This window comes from Bubalus bubalis, chromosome X (assembly GCF_019923935.1).
Source record: "Bubalus bubalis isolate 160015118507 breed Murrah chromosome X, NDDB_SH_1, whole genome shotgun sequence".
In the NCBI taxonomy this organism is placed as follows: Eukaryota; Metazoa; Chordata; class Mammalia; order Artiodactyla; family Bovidae; genus Bubalus; species Bubalus bubalis.
In genome coordinates this window covers 128,837,028-128,864,739 of record NC_059181.1, presented here as the reverse complement: position 1 = coordinate 128,864,739, position 27,712 = coordinate 128,837,028, and the positions used below count along the sequence as shown (strand labels likewise).

The 27,712-nt window shown below is 41.5% G+C and overlaps 1 protein-coding gene and 1 long non-coding RNA gene across 3 annotated transcripts in view; one reads left to right on the top strand and one right to left on the bottom strand.

The window, feature by feature from the left end:
* Positions 1 to 5,238, top strand: part of LOC112582730 (cancer/testis antigen 47A) — a 34,434-nt gene extending 29,196 nt beyond the window's left edge. Inside the window, exons 2-3 of one of the 2 annotated variants that reach the window (XM_045164411.1) lie at positions 3,697 to 3,838; positions 4,864 to 5,238. In XM_045164411.1, the coding sequence (XP_045020346.1) occupies positions 3,697 to 3,838; positions 4,864 to 4,876 (155 nt within the window). In that variant the 3' untranslated portion in view covers positions 4,877 to 5,238. Of the gene's footprint in view, positions 1 to 425; positions 2,842 to 3,696; positions 4,604 to 4,863 lie in introns of those variants that run through there. The other variant, XM_025276378.3, reaches the window with a different exon arrangement.
* LOC123331723 lies at positions 4,598 to 27,712 on the bottom strand. The gene is made up of 2 exons (XR_006548461.2): positions 27,520 to 27,712; positions 4,598 to 4,872 (listed from the first exon to the last, which is right to left on the bottom strand). It is a non-coding gene; the product is annotated as an uncharacterized LOC123331723 (long non-coding RNA).

The window sequence follows — 27,712 nt, the reverse complement described above, 5'->3', positions numbered from 1 at the left end:
CCAATATTATTTTTTTTATTTTTAAAATTTTTTTTGTTTGTGTGTAGATTTTATTAAATTTATTTATTTTAATTGGAGGTTAATTACTTTAAAAAGAATGGTCTTAGATTCCATATCTAAAGGCCTTTCCAGCCCTGAAATGCTAAGAGAATGTGTGTTTCTCTTGCATCTCTTCTGTCTTTATAGAAAATGCTAAAGGGGACTTGGCCACACATCCTTATGTGTGTGCATGCTAAGTTGCTTCAGTTGTGTCTGACTCTGTGTGACCCTATGGACTTTAGCCCCCCAGGTTCCTCTGTGCTTAGAATTCTCCAGGCAAGACTACTGGAAGGGAGTGCCATGCCCTCCTCCACGGAATCTTCCCAACCCAGGGATCAAATCCGGGTCTCTTACATCTCCTGCATTGGCAGGCAGGTTCTTTACCACTAGCGCCACCCCGGAAGCCCACACATCCTTACAGAGGGGAATTCATGCATGACAAATGGTATTATAGGTGAGCTGTTTAAAAATCAACTGAGATTTTAATCTTAACACTGTGAGCCATTATTGATTCCAAATTAAGGAGTGAAATGTAAACATTCTGAAGATCTCCAAAAAGTATAAAATTCATTTCTGGATGAGAAAAGATGTACACATTTATGATGTTAAAACCAAGAAAAAAGAAAATATTATTAGATTTTACGACATAAAAAAGAAAAACTGCATACTTAGAAGGCAAAATCAAACTAAAAACACATTTTCAACAAAAGCTGAGTATCCTAAATATAATTCCATCTTCTTCCATCTACCTCACACATATTTTCATTGAACACCACCTATACAGATGATAAAACTGAGGCCTAGAAATGATAAGTAACTGTTTCAGGATCACTTAGGGCGGCAAATGTTAAACCAACTCAGACCTCAGATTGGGATTCTGCCTCTTTTTTGCTGTCTTTATAATGAGAATTTTGGATTAGAGATTACTGACATTGCCTTCCGAATTTAAACCAATGGTTTACAGCAACACCATGCTCCATTCCCGAGGTGAGACAGAGGAAAAATAAAAACACTGACATTCGGTTGGAACTGAACTGAATGAAAGGGAAAAAAAAATCCCCTCTTTACAATTATGAGACTTATTAGTATTTTTCCTAAATGTAACATCCAGATGTAATTGGCTATGTCTTTTTCAAAAAACATTTGTAGTACTACAAAACTTTTTTTACAGAATGACTGTAAAAGCAGTTAATTTCTGTATAATTTTCAAAATTACACTTGGGGTCTGGACTAAGTGGATCTTGAGATCAATAAAAAGTCCGGGACTGTTGCCTCTGAAACATCCTAGGAAGGTGGCCCTTTTAACGTCTGTCATGCTTAGCACTTAGGAGATGACCTGATCCTTTAAAGAAACCTCTCTTTTTTTATTCAGTCTTCAAAGCGTTAAGTGAATTTGTCTGGGTTCATTATACACCTTCTAGCTCCTAACTTCTCCAACACTTCTCAACCTTCAGTTCTGACTGCATTCATTTCAATTTGTCTACTCTTTTCCAACTATTTTTAACTAAGGTAAATTGTCCAAATTCTCTTTCTCTTCTGCGGAGGTTTTTAGTACTGCTAACATCTGAGATATACAACATCTTTATGACCCTGTCTCTATTCACATGAGCCATTACCAGGTGGAAATTCCCAGGTGGGAAATTTCTCTCAGTTCACATGGCCCAGGATGCCTTCATAAATACTTTCCTGCACAATTACATAAAGGACACGAGCCTAGAAGACCTCCACACATTTCAGAACCCTAGCGCGTCAAAGAACAAGTAGGCAATTGTGAGCAATTTGACAACCAAGGGCCTTGGCCGTTCATTGGACACAGAGCACGTCAATCCTTGTTTGTCAGCAAATGAGCCCAAAGCTCGTGACGAGGGGTCACAGGCCACCGTCAACTGTTCCGCGTCAACAGGCCCCGCCCCTCGACTGTGGCCTGGCTCCACTGCCTGAGGCCCGACTTCCGTCGGACGCTTCCGCCATTGGCCGCCTACCCTCCCGGTCGTGGGGCCTCCTCTGCGGTCCCTTCCGTGACTGCCTCGGTCCATCTCACTTCCCTCAGCCTCCTCTCAGGGCAGCCACCTCCGGTGCCACCACCTGTGCCATTGCCATCATCCCCCGCCTGGCTGAGGTAACTGGCGGCTGCCATGTCTACCACGGGGGATGGAGATCTGGCCCCTGGCGGGCAGGAAGGCCCTGCAGGTGCGGCGGGGGCCCAGGCCGGAGCCCGCGACAGTGTGGACCACAACTCCGAGCCTCGCAGGGGTGACTCCATGCCTGAGGCTGAGGCGGGTGGAGTCGTGGGGGCCTCAGGAGGCCCGAGGGAGGCGGCCCTGGAGGGTGGGAACTCTGAGGAAGACTCGGACATCGAGACGGCCGAGGAGGGGGAGGAAGAGGTGCAGGCGCAGGGCGTGAACCTCATGGTGGACTCGCGACACTTCTCCATGACCCGCTACCGCTTAACGGTCCTGAGTCAGAGGTACCCGATTCTGAACCGTATGTACAAAAACCACATCCTAGTCCCGCCAGAGGACGACCACGTGTCGGTCCGGCACCAGACCCGGCCGCGCTTGTCCAACCTCGGCTCAGCCACTGTGGCTCGGTTCTCTGAGGTTCAGGTGCACTCAGATGGACCGGGGGAGGGGCCAGTGGGGGGACCGGCGCAGGAAGCCCTGGCTCAGGAGGCGGAACAGGCAGAGGAAGCCCAGGAGGCGGCGGAGGAGGCCGAGGAGGCCTCTTTATGGGAGACGGCCACCAAGGAGTCTGAGGAGCACAGCTTGTCGGAGATGCCACAGGAGCCGGCCACCCCTGAGAGTGAGCATTCGAGGGGTGGGGGGGAGTTGGGAGGGACAGAAACACTGGCAGCTGCAGGCCGGGTCTGGGGACCAGGGATCCCGAGGAGGGGGCAGGCTCAGACGGCGGGGAGGGCTGGGTACCTCAGAAGGGGAGGCCGGGAGTCAGGGCCTCCTTGAATCAAAGGCCAGAGGGGCCCAGTAGAAGCCCAACTCCATAACAATTTCTTTGGTTTGGGGGGAAAATAAGCTGCCCTCTACCAACCCTGGTAAGAGGTCTGAGATGATCAGTGCCAGTTATGAGCCCACACGTGAAGGTCAGTGGAAGCAGGTGTTCGAGAGGGAGCTTGAGAGGACATGGAAGAGAACAAGCAAATGGCAGACCTCATATTTGGTTCATAGCTTTTAAGAATGTCAAGATTCTTGGAGAGTTTATCCCAAAACATTATGAACTCATACAGGAGCACTTGGTCAAAATGAAGTATTCAGGGGATTGAGGAACTCAGGAGCTTCCGCATAGAATTTGTTATTGAGGTGAAGCATATTTTGGCGAGAAAGTTCTGGCCAAAACTTCCAGAATGCATCAGACCCAGAGGATTCTGATCCTGGACCACAAGTCATCAGTAGCACAGGGTGACAGATTTACTAGAAAAGAAGAAATAATGTCATTGTGAAAATGATCAAGCAGCAGCAAAGTGAGGGCCATGGAAGTGTTGCATCTGCCAGAAGGAAGGCCCCCAGTTACTCTTTTCTTAGTTGCTTCTGTCCTCCTGCTTCTCCTAAGGGTAGAGTACTGGACATCCTGCCATTCCTTATCAGTTGGGATTTGTTTTTTCTGTGAATGTCTGGTCCCAAAGTCTATTATTCCTCTCTAAAGAAACAGGTGAATGCCAGGATGAGAACTCCAAAGAAGAGGCGCAGGGCAGCAAAAGTGAGGGGAAAGAAAAGAAGTATAAGAGGAAACAAGAAGAACCAGAAAAGGATCTGGACCCAGCAAAGGACTGGCCCAGAAAGCCCAGGTATCTGTGTATAGCTTTGAAAATAACCCAGCTATTCCCAGGCATTTACCAATTTTGTTTTTTGCTTTTTAATTCTTGGAGTAAATTAAGAAAATGTTTGTTTGAAATTAGTTCAACAACTCAAATTTACCTAATGTTTATAGAACAGTTCTGCAGCCAGTAATATAAAGAGCATGAAGTGAAATACACTTCATGGCTTCTCATTTGTTCTTATGAGGTCTTTGGTCCTCTATCTCTAAGACTACCAACAAGTTGTAAATGTGTCAGTACGTAAGACCAGTATTTCTTGAGAAAACAGTGACGAAAAGCAGCAGCAACTGCGCTGTGCACTAGTTTGGCCTTCATGTCTTGACCACAGAAGTGCAGTCTCCTGCACTAAGAGAAGACACCTTTTAGAACGTAACTACTTACGAATAGCAAAAAGCTCAGAATTTCAAGAAGGACCACATTTAGTGATTAATACTTAAATATTTGCTCGGTTATAGATTTCTGTATTTTATGTGACAGTCAAAAGGAACAGTCATAGGATGACTGTTGTTTATCACTGAGTTGGTAGTGAAGGTATATGTACTGTCTTTTAATGATTAACATTTTCTCCCTCGTTTGCATAGTGATGTGTTTCATAATAACAGCCTCTTTCTCATACGGTAGATATGGAAACCGAGGGTCTGGGAGGGTAAGGGAGTATCATCTGTGGAGTGAGCACAGGCTTTTAAGGTAGAAAGAGTGATTTTAGTCCCAGACTAGCCTCTCAAAGGAAGGGGGGAAAAAAAGCATTTATGGTTGTGGGCAAGAGGGAGACAAGGTTGGTAGGATCACATGATTGAAGCCATCGGGTTGTACATGCACCCAGTGTCCAGGGTGAATTTTACAAGAGGAAAATGTGTTTTTCTTCTCTCCTTGTTGAGATACAACCCTCAGATGCAGCAGATATACATGAGGCTGACTGTTTTCTTAGATTTAGAAAGTTTCTGGTGCTGACTGATGCTGTATAATCGTTCCTTTTCTCTCATTTCTTCCTGCAGTTTGGAAGACTAGAAAGAAGACAGAGAAAGAAGAAAGGATCCATTGTTTGCTATTTTTAGATTTTTCAGAAGCCCATGGGATTATTAACATTGATTTCCTTCCCAAATCCATCCCCCAAAAAGCAACTGTCTAATAATAATATCTATAAAAATTCCAATATCTAATTGGGTTTTATCTTTTCCAGATATATTTGACAGCATTTGTTCTAGTTAAAACTAAGTTTTAAAGTAGTAAACTGAAATGTAGATAGATTTATGTATATAAATAATCCTGATTTAAATCTCTTTAAAAATGAGAAGCCGTTTTACATCATTGGAAGGCATCATCACATTCCACCATTTGATAAGCCTGTTTTAAGTTCTTTTATTGCAGCCCAAAATAAAATTTGTATGTAAAAGAGTTTTGTAAAGACAGAAATAGGGGTCAAGGCTTTAGATCTGATCTTGTTTACTGTACTAGTCACTAGCCATGTGTGGCTACTGAGCATTGAAAATGTGGCTACTCTGAGTTGAAATGTGCTAGAAATGTAAAAAGTGGTGTAAAGTCTCTTTAATAACTAATTACACATTGAAAAGATAATCTAGTATTAAATATAACATTAAAATTATTTTCTCCAGTTTCTTTTCCTTTTTAAAAAATTTATTTATTGCTACACGTGAGCTTTCTCTAATTATGGAGCACAGGTTCTCACTGAGGTGGCTTCTCTTGTGGAGCATGAGCTCTAGGGCAGACGGGCTTCAGAGTTGCGGCACATGGGCTTACTTGCCCCTCAGCATGTGGGATCTTCCTGTACCAGGGATTGAACCTGTGTCCCCTGCACTGCAAGGTGGATTCTTAACCACTAGACCACCAGGGATGCCCTCTTTTTACTTTTTAGATGTGGCTACTAGAACATTTAAAACTGCACAGGACTTGTGTTATATGTGTATGTCATAGTCCTGCTGGGTGCTTTTGAAGGAAACCTGAGGGATGGCCCAGCTTGCCTGGAGGCCAGATGGTGCTGCTGAGCCTGAGCCCAGACGCTGATTTGGAGCACTGGTTCTCAAAGTTTGGTCCTTAAAATAGCATTATTAGCATCACCCACGAATTCTTAGGCCCCACTCAAGACCTGTGAATCAGAAACTGGGAGTGGGGCCCAGTAGTGTGTGTTTTAACAAGCCCTCCAGGGGATTCTGCTGCAGCCAAGGTTTGAGAAGCGCTGGTTGACAGCCACAGGGGGAGAAGTTGAGACCCACCTCTGGTGACCAGCCTTCGTTCACTGCCTTGGGGCTGCTGGAGGTAAATGGAACAGGACGGTCGGGGCTGGACTGGCGAGGAAACTAGGATTCACAGGGGCTGAGACAGAGAGAGGCTGTGGATAGGGGATGGCACCAGAAAAATATCCAGGAACAGAGCTGGTTCCAGAAAGTCACAGACATGATACCGGGTATACGAAGTCTAAGAGAACCTTCATTCGGCAGGAGTGGATAGTAGATACATACAGAGTTGCCTGTGAGGATGTATGCGTATGCAAGCATACAGAAAGGCATGCAATGGAAAGATAAACCACATTTAGGATGGTGGTTACCTATGGGGAAAGACAAGGACAGTGATCCTATTGGGGAGGGATACGTAGTGGGCTTCAGCTGTGTCTGTAATTTACATTTCTTAAACTGAGTGGTGGTAAATAGTGTTTATAGTAGTCTTTATAATTTTGTGCAGATGGGAAGTATGTCATAAAATGACATAAAATGAAAAGGGAGAAAGTGGACTTAATCTTTGAACTCTGTTTAAGGTAATAAAAAGATAAAGTTGTAGATGACCAGAGTGGAGGATCAGAGAAGGGGAAGGGCCTGGGGGTTTGAGACTAGACGGGCTCATTTCTGCATTTACTTCAGGCTTCCTAGGTATCTGAAACATGGTCTAGCTGGAGCATACTTTGTTCCTACGGGCTCGGCTCCTGACCTTCTTGTAGGTAACTGATAACATACTGTCATGTTCTGTGGTGGCATGTCTTCTATTCTAACTGTGTGCACATGCAAATACACACACTACATCCACCTATTCCATCAAAACCAACCCCTGCACTCAACCTTTAAATGGCTGGGACCTTAAGGGTTTTATTTATCTTTCTTTCCCAAAGCCCTAGGCAATGGATTTTCCTCTTCGTAGGTATTTAATGTCAATTAAAGTGAAGCAAACTTAAGATCCCAACAACTTTTTTTTTTTCTGGTCACCAGTGTTGACATTTTAAAATGTGTTATATTATTCCTTATGGCTAGAACCACATGGTGAGACAGAAGGCAAAGCATTCCCCGTCACCATGATTTCAACTGAAAGGGCAGGTCAACTAGGACAATTTGCGGCCCTTCAACCTGGTTCTGATTTGTTAGTATAATCTGCTGTGCTGGTTGTTAAAACAGTATTGCTTCCTGGCCCAGGCAGAGATATCTCTTTCTTGAGCTCTATGCTCTAGAGGGCCACTTTGGTCCTCTTCTAGCCACACCCCTCCCGCCAGGGCCAGGAGTCCAGCCCATGGGAACAAGGGGTGTGTCCCTGCTAGCCCATGCTCCAGGTACCTGGCAGCCCTGAACAGTCCCTAGCCTGCTTCCAGGGCCCGTGTGCTCCTCTTAGACCTGTCCTGGGGAGGGCTGACTGCACTCACTGCTGGGGTGGATGCTCCCAGGCCCAAGGAGGGGTTGTAGGCCCAGAAGGGGATGCGGCCTGGCCTAGGAGCCTGGGCATGGGCGGGGGAAGGGAAGGAGGACAGCTCTTCCCACGCCATCAGGGCTGAACTTAGAGGAGTCTGAGAAGACTAAATCCCAACCTGGCCTTTCAGCTCATTAGGAAGGTACATTTGTCGTGGAAGGAGATACAACTTATTTAATGGTTTATCATTTGATTTGAACATTTCAAATATTTTTAGACATGTGGATCCCCAACTGAACTCTTTTTTTGAACCTTGCAAATAGGACTAATGTTTCACACAGGCCAGATTAAATATCTGCTCTATCACCCCTTTCCCTTTTCACTCCATGTTACACCTATTCCTGAGCATACTGGGCGTCATGCTTCTGAAAATGGTTTTTTTAGTTTATTTATTTTTTTAATTGAAGTATAAATGCTTTACAGAATTCTGTTGTTTTCTGTCAGACATCAAGATAAACCAGCCATAGGTATAATTTTGTCCCCTCCCTCTTGAAACTCCCTCCCATCTTACTCCCCATCCCACCCCTTTAGGTTGATACAGAGCCCCTGTTTGAGTTCCCCAAGTTATACAGCAAATTGCCAGTGGCTATCTATTTTACTTATGGTAATTAAGTTTCCATATTACTCTCTCCATACATCTCACTCTCTCCTCCCACCCTCCCATGTCCATGAGTCTGTTCTCTATGTCTGTCTCTCCACTGCTGCCCTGCAAATAAATTCATTGGTACCATCTTTCTAGTTTCCGTATATATGTGTTAGTATACAATATTTATCTGTCTCCTTCTGACATACTACACTGTGTATAATAGGCTCTAGGTCCATCTGCCTCTTTAGAACTGACTTAAATGCATTCCTTTTATGGCTTAGTAATATTCCATTGTATATATGTACCATGTCTCCTTTATTTCTTCATCTGTCGATGGACACATCTAGGTTGCTTCCATGTTCTAGCTATTGTAAAGTGTACTACAATGAACATTGGGGTACCTGTGTCTTTTTCAATTTTTATTTCCTCAGGGTATATGCCTAGGAGTGGGATTGCTGGGTCATATGGTGGTTTTATTGCTAGGTTTTTTAAGGAATCTCTATACCGTCTTCCATAGTGGCTGTATCAATTTACATTCCCACCAACAGTGCAAGAGGGTTCCCTTTTCTCCACACCCTCTCCAGCATTAATTGTTTGTAGACTTTTTAATCATGGGCATTCTGACTGGTGTGAGGCAAGATCTCATTATAGTTTTGATTTTCATTTCTCTAATAAAGAGCCTCTTGATGAAAATGAAACAGGAGCCTAAAAAAGCTGGCCTAAAACTCAACATTGAAAAAACTAAGATCGTGGCATCAAGTCCCATCACTTCACGGTAAATAGATAGGGAAAGAATGGCAACAGTGAGAAACTTTATTTTGGGGGGCTCCAAAATCACTGCAGATGATGACTGCAGCCATGATATTAAAAGACGCTTGCTCCTTGGAAGAAAAGCTATGACAAACCTAGACAGCATATTAAAAAGCAGAGACATTACTTTGCCGACAAAGGTCCCTATAGTCCAAGCCATGGTTCTTCCAATAGTCATGTATGGATGTGAGAGTTGGCCCATAAAGAAACTGAGCACTGGGGCGGGGAGGAGCTAAGATGGCGGAGGAGTAGGACGAGGAGAACACTTTCTCCCCCACAAATTCATCAAAAGAACATTTAAACGCCATGTAAATTCCACAAAACAACTTCTGAATGCCGGCAGAGGACATCAGGCACCCAGAAAAGCAACCCATGTCTTCGAAAAGAGGTACGAAAAAATATATAAAACAAAAAAAGAGACAAAAGAGGGAGGGACAGAGCTCCGTCCCAGGAAGGGAGTCTTAAAAAGAGAGAAGTTTCCAAACACCAGGAAACCTTCTCACTACCGAATCTGTGTCGAGCCTTGGAAGCACAGAGGGCAACATAACAGGGAGGAAAAATAAACAAACAATTAAAACCCACAGATTACGAGCCCTACCGTAACTCCCTCAGTGGAGAAGCAGTGCAGACGCCTGCATCTGCCATTAGCAAGCCGGGGCTGGGCAGGGAGGCGTGGCGCGGGCTGCATCACTTAGAATAAGGATCTGGCCTGAATACCCCGAGTGCTATCTGAGCAAAATAATTTGGTCTAGCAAACCAGACTGTGGGATATCTACCACGCGAAAAGCCAGCCCTAACCTAAGACATCACCAGGCCCGCGCACGGAACAAAGGACTGTACAGAGATAGCCAGCTGCAGACCGTCCCCCTCTGGTGACAGGCAGCCAGGGCCGGAAGGGGGCAATCGCAGCCCCAGAGAGACATTATCTACAAAACTGTAAGCAGGCTTTTTTGCTAACTAAAACTTCTTGGGAGTCTGGACGGTCAACATCCGCCTGAGAAGGTGCGCCGGTTGTACACCTAGATAACCCAGCGGCGGGGAGGTGAGAAGTCGCAGCAATCGCGCTCGCCAAACACCTCATCACCTGAGCTGCTCGGACCTGGGAAGGGCACAAAACGCTGGCCCAACTGAGTCTGCGCCTCTGAGGACTACCCGAGTGCCTGAACCTGAGCGGCTTAGACCTGGGAGGTTTAAGCAGCCCAGGGCCGGCCACGGATGGTTCCTGGCGGAGCAACCTAGAGCCTGAGCAGTGTGGTCAGGGAGGCTACACGTGCCGAGAGTGGAGGCAGGCCCAGTGTGGCTGAGGCACTGCGAGCACACGCCGGTGTTATTTGTTTGCAGCGTCCCTCCCTCCCCCAGCGCGACTGAACAAGTGAGCCTAAAAAAAAAAAAAAAAAAAAGTGTCCACCACCGTCCCCTTTGTGTCAGGGCGGAAACCAGACACTGAAGAGACCAGCAAACAGAAGAAGCTATAACAGAGGGAACCGCCTTGGAAGCTACAGGCAATAGATTAAAACCCTGTGGTTAGAACTGAATACATAGGAAGGGGCCTATAGATCTTGAGAAATATAAGTCGACCAAGGAACTAGCCGAAAATGAACTGACCCTACAATACCCAAAACAAAACCAGAGAAAGTACTAGATATATTTTTACTATTTTTACAATTGTTCTTTCTTTTTTAATTTTTAAAAAGAATTTTAAGTCCTCTATTATTACTTTAATTTTCACTTTTATAACCTACTATTACTTTGCAAAAAAAAAAAAAAAGACCCTATTTTTTTTAAAAAGCAAACTTCATATATATGTTTTTTATAATTTTTGTGACCTTGTTTTTTTTTTTTTCTTCTTTTAACATTGTATTTTTGAAATTCCAAACTCTACTCTAGATTTTTAATTTTAGCTTTTTGGTATTTGTTATCAATTTTATACCTATATACATATATTTTTTAAATAATTTTTGTGACTTTTTTTTCTCTCTTTCTCTTCTTCTTTTATATAACATTGTATATCTGAAATTCCAAACTCCACTCTAGATTTTTAATTTATGCTTTTTGGTATTTGTTATCAATTTTGTACCTATATTTTCTTTATAATTTTTGTGACTTTGTTTTTTTTCCACTCTCTTTATTTTCCTTCTTCTTTTCTTTAACATTGTATTTTTGAAATTCCAAACTCTACTCTAGAATTTTAATTTTTGCTTTTATGTATTTGTTACCAATTTTGTACCTTTAAGAACCCAATCTTCAGGACCCATTTTTCACTAGGGAGCGAGATTACTGGCTTGACTGCTCTCTCCCTCTTTGGACTCTCCTTTTTCTCCACCAGGTCACCTGTGTCTCCTCCCTAACCCCTCTCTACTCTATGCAACTCTGTGAATTTCTGTGTGTTCCAGACGGTGGAGAACACTTAGGGAACTGATTACTGGCTGGATCTGTCTCCCTCCTTTTCATTCCCGCTTTTATCCTCCTGGCCAACTCTGTCTCCTTCCTCCTTCTTCTCTTCTCTGTATAATTCCCTGAACATTCTGAGCGGTCCAGTTGTGGAGTGCACATAAGGAAGTGATTACTGGCTAGCCTGCTCTCTCCTCTATTGATTCCACCTCATCTCATTCGGGTCAGCTCTAACTCCCTCCTCCCTCTTCTCTTCTCCATGTAGCGCTGTGAACCTCTCTGGGTGGCCTTCACGGTGGAGACACTTTTCATCTTTAACGTAGATGTTTTATCAATGGGGCTGTATAGAAGGAGAAGTTTTGAAACTACTGTAAAAATAAGACCGATAACTGGAAGCAGGAGGCTTAAGTCCAACCCCTAACTCCAGGGAACTCCTGACTCCAGGGAACATTAATAGACAGAAGCTCATCAAACACCTCCATACCTACTCTGAAACCAAGCACCACACAAGGGCCAACAAGTTCCAGGGCAAGACATACCAAGCAAATTCTCCAGCAACACAGGAACACAGCCCTGAGCTCCAAGATACAGGCTGCCCAAAGTAAACCCGAAACCATAGACAACTCATACCTCATTACTGGACACTTCATTGCACTCCAGAGAGAAGAAATACAGCTCCACCCACCAGAACACCGACACAAGCTTCCCTAACCAAGAAACCTTGACAAGCCACCTGTACAAACCCACACACGGCGAGGAAATGCCACAATAAAGAGAACTCCACAAACTGCCAGAATACAGAAAGGACACCCCAAACTCAGCAATATAAACAAGATGAAGAGACAGAGGAATACCCAGCAGGTAAAGGAACAGGATAAATGCACACCAAACCAAACCAAAGAGGAAGAGATAGGGAATCTACCTGATAAAGAATTCCGAATAATGATAGTGAAATTGATCCAAAATCTTGAAATCAAAATGGAATCACAGATAAATAGCCTGGAGACAAGGATTGAGAAGATGCAAGAAAGGTTTAACAAGTACCTAGAAGAAATAAAAAAGAGTCAATATATAATGAATAATGCAATAAATGAAATCAAAAACACTCTGGAGGCAACAAATAGTAGAATAACAGAGGCAGAAGATAGGATTAGTGAATTAGAAGATAGAATGGTAGAAATAAATGAATCAGAGAGGAAAAAAGAAAAACGAATTAAAAGAAATGAAGACAATCTCAGAGACCTCCAGGACAATGTTAAATGCTACAACATTCGAATCATAGGGGTCCCAGAAGAAGACGACAAAAAGACAGACCATCAGAAAATACTTGAGGAGATAATAGTTGAAAACTTCCCTAAAATGGGGAAAGACATAATGACTCAAGTCCAAGAAACCCAGCGAGTCCCAAACAGGATAAACCCAAGGTGAAACACCCCAAGACACATATTAATCAAATTAGCAAAGATCAAACACAAAGAACAAATATTAAAAGCAGCAAGGGAAAGACAACAAATAACACACAAGGGAATTCCCATAAGGATAACAGCTGATCTTTCAATAGAAACTCTCCAAGCCAGGAGGGAATGGCAAGACATACTTAAAGCGATGAAAGAAAATAACCTACAGCCCAGATTATTGTACCCAGCAAGGATCTCATTCAAATATGAAGGAGAAATCAAAAGCTTTACAGACAAGCAAAAGCTGACAGAATTCAGCACCACCAAACCAGCTCTCCAACAAATACTAAAGGATATTCTCTAGACAGGAAACACAAAAACGGTGTATAAATTCGAACCCAAAACAATAAAGTAAATGGCAACGGGATCATACTTATCAATAATTACCTTAAACGTAAATGGATTGAATGCCCTAACCAAAAGACAAAGACTGGCTGAATGGATACAAAAACAAGACCCCTACATATGCTGTCTACAAGAGACCCACCTCAAAACAGGGGACACATACAGGCTGAAAGTGAAGGGCTGGAGAAAGAGCTTCCATGCAAATGGGGACCAAAAGAAAGCAGGAGTAGCAATACTCATATCAGACAAAATAGACTTTAAAACAAAGGCTGTGAAGAGAGACAAAGACGGTCACTACATAATGATCAAAGGATCAATCCAAGAAGAAGATATAACAATTATAAATATATATGCACCCAACACGGGAGCACCGCAATAGTTAGGCAAATGCTAACAAGTATGAAAGGAGAAATTAACAATAACACAATAATAGTGGGAGACTTTAATACCCCACTCACACCTATGGATAGATCAACTAAACAGAAAATTAACAAGGAAACACAAACTTTAAACGATACACTAGACCAGTTAGACCTAATTGATATCTATAGGACACTTCATCCCAAAACAATGAATTTCACCTTTTCCCTCAAGCGCACATGGAACCTTCTCCAGGATAGATCACATCCTGGGCCATAAATCTAGCCTTGGTAAATTCAAAAAAATTGAAATCATTCCAAGCATCTTTTCTGACCACAAGGCAGTAACATTAGATCTCAAGTACAGAAGAACAACTATTAAAAATCCCAACATATGGAGGCTGAACAACACGCTGCTGAATAACCAACAAATCACAGAAGAAATCAAAATTTGCATAGAAACGAATGAAAATGAAAATACAACAACCCAAAACCTGTGGGACACGGCAAAAGCAGTCCTAAGGGGAAAGTTCATAGCAATACAGGCATACCTCAAGAAACAAGAAAAAAGTCAAACAAATAACCTAACCCTACACCTAAAGCAACTAGAAAAGGAAGAAATGAAGAACTCCAGAGTTAGTAGAAGGAAAGAAATCTTGAAAATTAGGGCAGAAATAAATGCAAAAGAAACAAAAGAGACCATAGCAAAAATCAGCAAAGCCAAAAGCTGGTTTTTTGAAAGGATAAATAAAATTGACAAACCATTAGCCAGACTCATCAAGAAAGAAAGGGAGAAAAATCAAATCAATAAAATTAGAAATGAAAATGGAAAGATCACAACAGACAACACAGAAATACAAAGGATCATAAGAGACTACTACCAGCAATTATATGCCAATAAAATGGACAACTTGGAAGAAATGGACAAATTCTTAGAAAAGTACAAATTTCCAAAACTCGACCAGGAAGAAATAGAAAATCTTAACAGACCCATCACAAGCACAGAAATTGAAGCTGTAGTCAAAAATCTTTCAGCAAACAAAAGCCCAGGTCCAGACGGCTTCACAGCTGAATTCTACCAAAAATTTAGAGAAGAGCTAACACCTGTCCTACTCAAACTCTTCCAGAAAATTGCAGAGGAAGGTAAACTTCCAAACTCATTCTATGAGGCCACCATCACCCTAATACCAAAACCTGACAAAGATGCCACAAAAAAGAAAACTACAGGCCAATATCACTGATGAACCTAGATGCAAAAATCCTTAACAAAATTCTAGCAATCAGAATCCAACAACACATCAAAAAGATCATACACCATGACCAAGCGGGCTTGATCCCAGGGATGCAAGGATTCTTCAATATCCACAAATCAATCAATGTAATACACCACATTAACAAATTGAAAAATAAAAACCATATGATTATCCCAATAGATGCAGAGAAAGCCTTTGACAAAATTCAACATCCATTTATGATTAAAAAAACTCTCCAGAAAGCAGGAATAGAAGGAACATACCTCAACATAATCAAAGCTATATATGACAAACCCACAGCAAACATTATCCTCAATGGTGAAACATTGAAAGCATTTCCTCTAAAGTCAGGAACAAGACAAGGGTGCCCACTTTCACCATTACTATTCAACATAGTTTTGGAAGTTTTGGCCACAGCAATCAGAGCAGAAAAAGAAATAAAAGGAATCCAAATTGGAAAAGAAGAAGTAAAACGCTCACTGTTTGCAGATGACATGATCCTCTACATAGAAAACTCTCAAGACTCCACCAGAAAATTACTAGAACTAATCAATGATTATAGTAAAGTTGCAGGACATAACATCAACACACAGAAATCTCTTGCGTTCCTATACACTAATAATGAGAAAACAGAAAGAAATTAAGGAAACAATTCCATTCACCATTGCAACGGAAAGAATAAAATACTTAGGAATATATCTACCTAAAGAAACTGAAGACCTATATATAGAAAACTATAAAACACTGGTGAAAGAAATCAAAGAGGACACTAACAGATGGAGAAATATACCATGTTCATGGATTGGAAGAATCAATATAGTGAAAATGAGTATACTACCCAAAGCAATTTATAGATTCAATGCAATCCCTATCAAGCTACCAGTGGTATTCTTCACAGAGCTAGAACAAATAATTTCACAATTTGTATGGAAATACAAAAAACCCCAAATAGCCAAAGCTATCTTGAGAAAGAAGAATGGAACTGGAGGAATCAACCTGCCTGACTTCAGGCTCTACTACAAAGCCACAGTCATCAAGACAGTATGGTACTGGCACAAAGACAGAAATATAGATCAATGGAAGAAAACAGAAAGCCCAGAGATAAATCCACGCACCTATGGACACCTTATCTTTGACAAAGGAGGCAAGAATATACAATGGATTAAAGAGAATCTATTTAACAGGTGGTGCTGGGAAAACTGGTCAACCACTTGTAAAAGAATGAAACTAGAACACTTTCTGACACCATACACAAAAATAAACTCAAAATGGACTAAAGATCTAAATGTAAGACCAGAAACTATAAAACTCTTAGAGGAGAACATAGGCAAAACACTCTCCGACATACATCACAGCAGGATCCTCTATGACCCACCTCTCAGAATATTGGAAATAAAAGCAAAAATAAACAAATGGGACCTATTTAAACTAAAGACTTCTGCACAACAAAGGAAACTATAAGCAAGGTGAAAAGACAGCCTCCAGAATGGGAGAAAATAATAGCAAACGAAGCAACTGACAAACAACTAATCTCAAAACTATACAAGCAACTTCTACAGCTCAATTCAAGAAAAATAAATGACCCAATCAAAAAATGGGCCAAAGAACTAAATAGACATTTCTCCAAAGAAGACATACAGATGCCTAACAAACACATGAAAAGATGCTCAACATCACTCATTATCAGAGAAATGCAAATCAAAACCACTATGAGGTACCATCTCACGCCAGTCAGAATGGCTGCGATCCAAAAGTCTACAAGCAATAAATGCTGGAGAGGGTGTGGAGAAAAGGGAACCCTCTTACCCTGTTGGTGGGAATGCAAACTAGTACAGCCACTATGGAGAACAGTGTGGAGATTCCTTGAAAAACTGGAAATAGAACTGCCTTATGATCCAGCAATCCCACTGCTGGGCATACACACTGAGGAAACCAGAATTGAAAGAGACACGTGTACCCCAATGTTCATCACAGCGCTGTTTATAATAGCCAGGACATGGAAGCAACCTAGATGTCCATCAGCAGATGAATGGGTAAGAAAGCTGTGGTACATATACACAATGGAGCATTACTCAGCCATTAAAAAGAACACATTTGAATCAGTTCTAATGAGGTGGATGAAACTGGAGCCTATTATACAGAGTGAAGTAAGCCAGAAAGAAAAACACCAATACAGTATACTAACACATATATATGGAATTTAGAAAGATGATAACAATAACCCTGTATACGAGACATCAAAAGAGACACTGATGTATAGAACAGTCTTTTGGACTCTGTGGGAGAGGGAGAGGGTGAGATGATTTGGGAGAATGACATTGAAATATGTATAATATCATATGAAACGAGTCGCCAGTCCAGGTTTGATGCACGATACTGGATGCTTGGGGCTGGTGATCTGGGACGACCCAGAGGGATGGTATGGGGAGGGAGGAGAGACGAGGGTTCAGGATGGGGAACACGTGTATGCCTGTGGCAGATTCATTTCCATATATGGCAGAACCGATACAATATTATAAAGTTTAAAAATAAAATAAAATTTAAAAAAAAAGAAGAAGAAGAAGCTGAGCACAGAAGAATTGATGCTTTTGAACTGTGGTGCTGGAGAACTCTCATTGAGAGTCCTTGCACTGCAAGGAGATCCAATCAATCAATCCCAAAGGAAGTAAGTCCTGAATACTCATCGGAAGGGCTGAGGCTGAAGCTGAAGCTGAAGCTCCACCACTATGGCTACCTGATACAAAGAACTGACTCCTTAGAAAAGACGCTGAGGAGAAGGGGACAACAGAGGATGAGATAGTTGGATGGCATCACCAACTTGATGAGCGTGAGTTTGAGCAAGTGCTGGGAATTGGTGCTGGACAGGGAAGCCTGGCGTGCTGCAGTCCACGGGGTCGCAAAGAATCGAACACAACTGAGTGAGTGAGCCAAATAATGAGTGATGTTGAGCATCTTTTCATGTGTTTGTTAGCCATCTATATGTCGTCTTTGGAGAAATGCCTGTTTAGGTCTTTTTTCCACTTTTTAATTGGATTATTTGTTTTTCTGGTATTGAATTGTATGAGCTACTTGTATATTTGGAAATTAATCCTTTGTCAGTTGTTTCATCTGCTATTATTGTCTCCCATTCTGAGGGTTGACTTTTCACCTTGGTTATAGTTTCCTTTGCTGGGCAAAAACGTTTAAGTTTAATTAGTTTCCAGTTGTTTACCTTTGTTTTTATTTCCATTACTGTAGGACCTTGCTTTGATTTCTGTCATCAAGTGTTCTACCTATGTTTTCCTCTAAGAGTTTTATAGTTGCTGGTTTTACATTTAGCTCTTTAATATATTTTGAGTTTACCTTTGTGTATGGTGTTAGGAAATGCTCTAATTCCATTCTTTTACATGTAACTATCCAGTTTTCCCAGCACCACTTATTGAAGAGGCTATCTTTGCTCCATTGTATATTCTTGCCTCCTTTGTCAAAAAGAAGGTACCCATAAGTGCGGGGGTTATTATTGGGCTCTCTATTTTGTTCCATTTGTCTGTATCTATGTTTCTGTGCCAGTACCATACTGTTTTGATGACTGTAGCTTTGTTGTATAATCTGAAATCAGGAAGGCTGATTCCTCCAGCTCCATGCTTCTTTCTCAAGACTGCTTTGGCTATTTGGGGTCTTTGGTGTCTTCATATGAATTCTGAAAAAATTCTAGTTCTGTGCAAAAAAAGCCATTGGTATTTTGATAGGGATTGCATTCAATCTGTAGATTGCATTTGGTAGCATAGTCATTTTCACAATACTGATTCTTCCAACCCAGGAACATGGAATATCTCTCCATCTGTTCATGTCATCTTTGCTTTCTTTCATCAGTGTCTTATGATTTTCTGTTATACAGTTCTTCTGTCTCCTTATGTAGGTTTATTCCTAGATATTTTATGCTTTTTGTTGCGATGGTGAATGGGAATGGTTCCTTAATTTCTCTTTCTGATTTCTCATTGTTAGTATATAGGAATGTAAGTGATTTCTGTGTATGGATTTTGTATCCCGTGACTTTGCAAAATTCACTGATTAGCTCTAGTAATTTTCTGATACTATCTTTAGGGTTCTATGTGTGTAGTATCATGTCATCTGCAATCAGGGAGGCTTCACTTCTTCTTTTCCCATCTGGATTCCTTTTATTTCTTTTCTACTCTGATTGGCATAACTAGGACTTCAAAACTATGTTGAAGAGTAGTAGTGAGAGTGGGCACCCTTGTCTTGTTTCTGATCTTAGAGGGAATGCTTTCAGTTTTTCCCCATTGAGAACGTTTGCTGTGGGCTTGTCATACATGGACATTTCTATGTTGAGGTAGCTTCTTTCTATGCCCATTTTTTGGAGTGTTAATCACAAATGGGACCTGAATTTTGTCAAGCGCTTTTTCTGCATCTATTATATGGTTTTTATCTTTCAATTTGTTAATAGGCTGTATCACATTGGTTTCCATATATTGAAGAATTCTTGCATCCCTGGAATAAACTCAACTTGATCACGGTGTATGACCTTGTTGATGTGTTATTGAATTGTTTGGTAGAATTTTGTTGAGAATTTTTGCATCTATGTTCATCAGTGATACTGGCCTGTAATTCCAAAAATGCCTCATTCTAATAGCCCATCTTGCTATAGTACTTGGATCTAGTCCCTAGTCCAGACTGGAGTAGAAATACGAGCCATCTTACCCCCTCTACTGCAATACCCTCCCACTGCTCACTTTCTTTGCTTCCTAGGTGTTCATATACAAAACTTCAATACCACCTCTTCCCCATACAAATACCCACCTGGAAGCCATCAGCTTGCTCAGGCACGCCTAAGTGGAGGCCCTTTATGCCCTGCACCACCTCTTAAGAACATTTCATTTCTCTGAAAACCTTCAAGTCTGAATTGTCAATATCCTATTTGATTGCCCTCCCCATGACAGACTACAGAACAGGTTCTGTTGTATTTGTTTTCATATGCAAAGATCAAACAAGTTTCAAACAAGCTGAATGCTTTGAAGAATGTGTCTCTGGGCATGAAAAAATAACTTGTGTTTAAAAACAGACCTGTTAACTGTGAGAAAAATTAATAATGCTGAGTGCTCAGAATAAGAATGACCTAATAGAAGTTCACTCTGAGAAGAGAGAAGGCATAACAGCTCATCTACCAGAATTACCTGGGTAAAGGGCATCCACCTAAATGAAATTTCATGAATAAAATACAAAGGAAATAAAATCCAGTTAATCAAGAACCTAGCGTTATCAAAAAGGTAAAGATACACATGTTTTACAGAGAAAGTACAAAAATCCAGCATGTGATTGTCTGGTATTGACAGGGTAACAGGCAGGAAGGCCAGGGGTCTCCAAACAGAGGAAATAGGCTGCAAGTGTCAGACACTTTTCTCCCTCTTAAACAGCAGGAGGAAACAAACTACCGATATTTTCTTCCTTCCCTATACAAATTTAAAAGGAGGTTTCTCTTAAAATACTGTGTTGCCATAATGACACCTGGTTTCACCTGAAGTTAACTATTCTCAAACCTTGAGTTAACCAATGCATTTTTCTTCTGGAAATGTTGGTCTTAAGCTGTGGTAATGTACTAAGAATTTACCCCAGACTCTGTCTTCAAGTCGGTTCCGCCTAATGGCTCAGAACCTACTTGACAAACCAGTATGTTACACTCAGATATTGTTCCCCTAATCTGTGTAAATGAAACTCTTTGTAGGGTAATCTGCCCTTCTGCAAGATTCAAGTCAATCGTTTCATGGCCTGGGATGAATCATCTGGTGCCAAGATGATCCCAAAATGCATCTTATGGATGAGGGGCCTAGTGCCATTCTGAGTTTTAAGACATTCCTTTCTTTGATTAACAGACTGCTAATGGCCACCCACTCCAGTACTCTTGCCTGGAAAATCCCATGGATGGAGGAGCCTGGTAGGCTGCAGTCCATGGGGTCGCGAAGAGTCGGACACAACTGAGCGACTTCACTTTCACTTTTCACTTTCATGCATTGGAGAAGGAAATGGCAACCCACTCCAGTGTTCTTGCCTGGAGAATCCCTGGGATGGTGGAGCCTGGTGGGCTGCCATCTATGGGGTCGCACAGAGTCGGACACACCTGAAGTGACTTAACGGCAGTGACTATATAACATCCAGCTGAAGACTAGCAAGGGGTACTCTTTCTGCCCCCTTCTGATGCCTATGTCAGAAGTTTTCTCCATCTCCTTTATACTTGAATAAAACTTTATCACACAAAAGCTCTGAGTGATCAAGCCTCGTCTCTGGCCCTGGATTGACTTCTTCTCCACGGGAGGCCAAGAATCCCAGTGCCTTTTCGATCAGCAACAACCTTTCAGTATCACATTATACCATCATCAGGAAAACCAAGGACCCATTGGTTTTCCTCAACCATTACACTTAGAACTGAAAAAGCACAGTTACGTCTAGTCCTGCAATTCTGTTTAAGCAAAGTAGCCCCAAGGTATCAGAGGCAGACACACTGAAAGTTATACTAAGACTCTTCTGGGTTTCCCAAGAAAATGAGGTAGGCACTGCACAGGAATCCAAAGGGAGCTCACAGTATTTGATGTGTTTGGGCGATGGAATTAAAGGGGAAGGCCTTCGAGAGGAAATTTTAAGCAACTTCCAGTGAACCTAGGTGAAAATCTAGGGTGGTCGGTGCCTTGGAGAGCCAGCCTATTAACCAACTGACTCTTAGGGCAAATGATTCTACATCTTTATTCCTTTGCCTGAAGTTCTTAACGGAGGCAATGCCACCAAAGACTGTGAGGCAAGATAGGGAGGAAGGAGTCAAAACTTGCTGGGCTACTTGTCCCCATCCCTCATAGCTAACCATCCCTCGCATCCTGACTCCTCTCCTTTTCCACTCCCCATTTTGAACTTCCCTCTTCTCTGTGGTTGAGGGAGACTGGTTCACGTGGGATGTGGGGGCTGTCCAGCCTAGTAACTTTTGAGGTATGTGTGTCTCTAGGAATGGGGGCAGGAACGTGTGTGAGTGTGTGTGCTCAGTCATGTCAGACTCTTGGCAACCCCATGGGCTGTAGCCCGCCAGCCTCCTCTGTCCATGGGAGTTCCCAGGCAAGAATACTGGAGTGGGTTGCCATTTCCTTCTCCAGAGGACCTTCTGGACCCAGGAATTGAACCTGCATCTCTTGCAAATCCTGCACTGGCAGGCAGAGTCTTCACCACTATGCCACAGGGTGGGGGTGACGGCATATAGCCTTGCTTTGGGCTAAAACCTTTGAAGCAGAAGCTCCTGAGTGGAAGGCACTAAAAGTTTGGGTACATGGAGATCTCCACCTCAATGCTGGAGTGAGGGGGGAAGACATCTCTCCACTGGCCCCAGACATTCTTCACTGTGGTAAGCTTCTTTTTTGCCTGATTGGAAGCATGGCTTTTGGCATCTGTGGAATTTTTAATTTCAGCAAGCTCTTAAGAGCTTCAACAATAGGATATGTAGGACGAGCAATACATTTCTGGGCAATCGAAGACCGGGTCACAGTGAAATTGGGGCAAGATGACAAACACTAATGGACTAACCAGAGGAGTACAATAATCCCCCAAGAAATGTTCTGTCTCACAGGGAGGTGCTTACTGTTGCCAGGCCTGGAACAGATTGACATGGGGCATGTGTAAAGAGTGTTCCATATAAGTGTTCTATCACTTATAATTAGTACAAGAAGTGTACTATTACCCAATTCACAGGCACTAGGGTCCCCCAGGGACACAGGGAAGGTGATTTAAGGGGTAGTGGACTGATTGGGAAACTAGTCTTTACAGAGCATGGAGTAGCAATGAAAAAAGTGAGACATTTAACGAAGCACACAGTCCACAATCTTTGGACTAAATCATCGGACTTTTACATTAGAGACACATTTTTTTCCTTTGTCAAGGAACATAACCTCTTAATAACGCCAAGAAAACATTCTTGCATCCTCTCTTCTAAAGCACATTGTCCCAGGATAACTGCTTTATAAGTAAATCTGCAACAATGTATCCAGCATCACAGCCCTTTCCTGAAAGCAGAAATCTCATAGGCAATGGTGAGGATTCAAAACAAGATGGGAAAGCCATATGTAGACAGTCAAGATCTAGGCAAGTTAAAACAACAAGTGTTAATGGTAATAGTTATCCCAAAAAGACAAAACAAGTCTCATCAAATGGAAGAAAATTGAAATTTTATCAAGTATCTTTTGGGATTGAAATGTTATAAAACTAGGAATCAAAAGCAGGAAGAAGATTGGAAAATTCACAAATACATGGAAACTAAACAGTGCACTCCTCAACACCTAATGGGTCAAAGAAATCAAAGGGAAATAAAAACGATGTATTGAAACAAATAAAAATAGAAACAACATATGATAACTAATGCAGCAAAAGCATTTTTAAGAAGAAAGTTTATAATAATAAGTGCTTACATTAACTTTAGAAAAAGATCTCAAACAACCACACATTATACCTCAAGGAACTAGGGAAAAAATAAGCCCAAAGTTAAGAGAAACATGGAAATCAAGATTTTTAAATAAATGAAATACAGAACATGAAAACAGAAAAAAGAGCAATGAAACTAAAAGTTGGCTTTTTGAAAAGATAATCAAAATTGAAAAACTGATAGTTAGAGTTAGTCATGAAAAGAGAAGATGCAAAATTATAAATGAAATGGAACCCTTATAAATGATACCACACAAATACAAAGTCTTTTAAGGGATAACTATGAACAATTACCGGAGAAGGCGATGGCACCCCACTCCAGTACTCTTGCCTGGAAAATCCCATGGACGGAGGAGCCTGGTAGGCTGCAGTCCATGGGATTGCAAAGAGTCAGACACGACTGAGTGACTTCACTTTCACTTTTCACTTTCATGCATTGGAGAAGGAAATGGCAACCCACTCCAGTGTTCTTGCCTGGAGAATCCCAGGGATGGGGGAGCCTGGTGGGCTGCCGTCTATGGGGTCACACAGAGTCGGACATGACTGAAGCGACTGAGCAGCAGCAGCATGAACAATTACACACCAACAAATTGGATAACCTAGAAGGAATGGATAAATTACTGAAATCATACAACCTACCAAGACTGAATCATGAAGATACTGAAAATCTGAACAAAACAGTAACAAATAAGGAGACTGAATGGGTAATCAAAAAACTCTCAACACATAAAATTCCAAGACCAGATGGCTTCCCTGGTGAATTTTACCAAACATGTAAAGAATTAATGCCAATCCTTCTTAAGTACAAAAATTCAAAGAGGTGAGAACACTCCCAGACTTATTTTATGCAAACAGCATTACTCTGATACCAAAACAAGATAAGGATACTATAAGAAATTATGAACCAATATTCCTAATAAAGGTAGATGCAAAATTTCTCAACAAAACACTATCAAATTGAATTCCATAGCACACGATCAAGAGGGATTTACCCCTGGGATGCAAGGAAGGTTCAAAATATACAAATTAGTAAATGTCCCATTAATAGAATGAAAGATAAAATCATATGATCATCTCAAAAGGTGGCAAAAAAAAAAGAATTTGACAAAATTCAACATCCTTTCATGATAAAAAAAAAATCTCAGCAAATTAGGTTGGAAGGCACATACTTCAACATAATAAAGGCCACCTGCTATAAGCCCACAGCTAACATCATCCTCAATGCAGAAAAAGTGACAGCTTTTCCTCTAAGAACAGAAACAAGATAAGGGTGACCACTTTCACCACTCCTGTTCAGGATTGTACTCAAGTCTCAGAGAAAGTAGGCAAGAAAAATAAAAGACATCAAAATCAGAAAGGATGAAGTTAAATTCTCTGTTTGCAGATGACATGATCTCATATACAGAAAACCTAAAGACTGCATTAAAAAATTTTAGAACTCATCAGTGAATTTGGTAAATTTTCAAGACCTATGATCAACATACAAAAATCATATGCATTTCTATACACTAAGGACAAAGTATCTGAAAAAGAAATAATGAAAATAATCTCATTTACAATACAGCAAACACAGTAAAACACTTAGAAATACATTTAACCAAGCAGGTCAAAAGATCTATACACCAAAACAATAAGACACTGAGGACAGGAATTGAAGAAGACATAAAGGGAAAGATATCCCCATTTCCTGTATAAAAAGAATATTGTTAAAACGTCCATACTACCCAAAGCCAATTACACATGCAATGCAATTCCTATCAAAATTCCAATGACATCTTTTCACAGAATAGAAAAAGCAATCTACAATTTGTGTGGAACCACAAAAGACTCCAAATACCCAAACAATCCTGAGAATGAACAACAAAGCTGGAGAGATCACACTTTCTGATCTCAAACTATATTACAAAGTATAGTATTTGAAACAGCATGGAACAATGGAACAGAATCAAGAGCTCAGAAAGAAGCCCATGCGTAATCGGTCAACTAATATTTCACAAGGGAGCCAAGAATACTTAGCGGGAAAAGACTCTTCAATAAATAGTATTGGGTAAAACAAGTTATTCACATGAAAAGAATAAAATTGGACTCCCATCTTACAGCACTCACAAAAATTCACTTGAAATGTGTTAAAGACTTAAATTTAAGACCTGAAACCATGAAACTCCTGGAATAAAACACAGCTTTCCTATGACAAGCTCCTTGACCTAGGTTTTGGCAAAAAAATTTTGGGGTATGACGCAAAAGTACAGACAGCAAATGCAAAAATAGACAAGTGAGACTACATCAAATAAAAAAGCTCATGCACAGCCAAGGAAACAACAAAATGAAAAGGCAATCTATGGAGCGGGAGAAAATATTTTCAAATCATCTATCTGAGAAACAGTTAATATAGGAACTCATATACAATACTGTTCAAATGACTACTATGAAGAAGACAAAACAAGTGTTGGCAAGGATAATAAAGGAAAGAGAACCCTTGTACACTGTTGGTGGGAATGTAACTTGGAACAGGCACTATGTAAAATTGCATAAGGTTTCCTCCAAAATATTAAAAATAAAACTACCATAGGATCCAGAAATCCCACTTCTGGACATATAGCCAAAGAAAATTTAATAACTACCTGAAAGAAATATCTGCAGCCCCTTGTTCATTGCAACATTATTCACAATAGCCAAGACATGCAAACAATCAAAGTGCCTGTGCACGAATGGATAAACAAAACGTGGGTGTAAATGTATATACATATATACACAATGAAACATTTGGTCATAAAAAAGAGGAAATCCTAAATGTCAAGACAACATGGATAAACTATGAAGGCATTATGCTAAGTGCAATAAGTCAGAGAAAGACAGATACTGTATGATCTCACTTATATGTGGGATCTAAAAACGAGCCAAACTCACAGAAACAGAGAGTAGAATGGTGGTTGCCAGGGGCTGCAGGGACAGGAAACGAGGAAATGTTGTTCAAAGGAAACAAACTTCCAACTATACGATGAACAAGTTCAGGGGATCTAATATTCAGTATGGTGACTATAGTTAACAATACTATGTTGTATCCTTCTTCAAAGTTGCTAAGAGAGCAGATCTTAAATATTCTCACAACCACCACCAACACAGAAAAGGTAACTGAATGCGTGTGTGCCCAGTCGTGTCCAACTCTTTCTGACCTCATGGACTGTAGCCCACCAGGGCCCTCCATCCATGGGATTCTCCAGGCAAGAAGGCTGGAGTGGGTTGCCATTTTCACTTCCAGGGGATTTTCCCAACCCAGGAATTGAACCTGAATCTCCTACACAGCGCCCGCATCTCCTGCACTGCAGGCAGATTCTTTACCACTGAACCACCAGGGCAGTTTGAACCTAGGTGTGCAGTACATATTTCCTGGTTTCTCTGGGCTGGCTGAGGAAGGCTGGTCTCTACCTTTCAGAGACCCTAGGTCATGCTCATTTACTTTGTGGCCAGTTAGTTAACCTGCTCCTGTCAAATGTCCCTGGAGCTAGACAGACAAGCAGACCTATATATCTCAAACTCAGATTAGAAGTCACAGAGATCTGGACTTTCCTGGTGGCTCAGTGGTTAAGAATCCTCCTGCCAGTGCAGGGTCCACGGGTTCCATTCCCACTCCGAAAAGGTTCCACATGTCAAGGAGCAATGAAGCCCATGGGCAACAACTACTGAACCTGCACTCTAGAGCCCATGCTCTGCAACAAGAAAAGCCACTGCTCACCCCAACTAGAGAAAGCCCGAGCACAGCAATGAAGCCTCAGCATGGCCAAAAATAAACACACACACACACACAAAAGAAGTCAGAGCTTCTCCATTCACTAACATGACCTTAGGAAAACCAGTTAGCTGCTCTGGGCCTCAACTTCCCCATCTGAAAAAAAGGGGCTTCGACAAAAATCTCACTCCCACCTATTCTACATTCTTAGAGTGCTGAGAATGCACAGCCAGACATCCAAAGAGAGGAAAGGGATTAGTCAACAAATGATGCCAGAGTTTAGCCATTTACAAAGAAAGGAAACTCAACCAAGATCCAAACTTTATAACACATGTCAAAATAACTCCAGAGGGATAAGGGTATACAAGATAAAAAATCACAAGGAAAATAAGAAAATATATCCTTCAATAGCCTTATGATCAGATGGTAAAGAATTTTTAAATTCAAAGAATATGAAAGAAACAGAAAAGGAAAACATTGGGAAACTTTCTACAACAGAAAAGAAAACCAATATTCTTAGAAATGTAAGCAAACAGAAGAGGCACCTGCAAAATGAGAAAACCACAGCAAAAAGAACAAAGCTTTATGTCCTACCCTCCACCTGAGAGCATCGTCATCTCTCGGTGCTCCACACAGGAAAGGCAGGGCCTAAACCCGACCCAGGAACCAGAGGGAAGCTGTGGAAGCTCACGGACCTGAGAACCGCGTGACAGCGCCACACCAAACCAGAGGGCTGTTACTAAAAGCCTGAGTAACTGCCCAATAGCAGCCACCTGCAGACTGAACC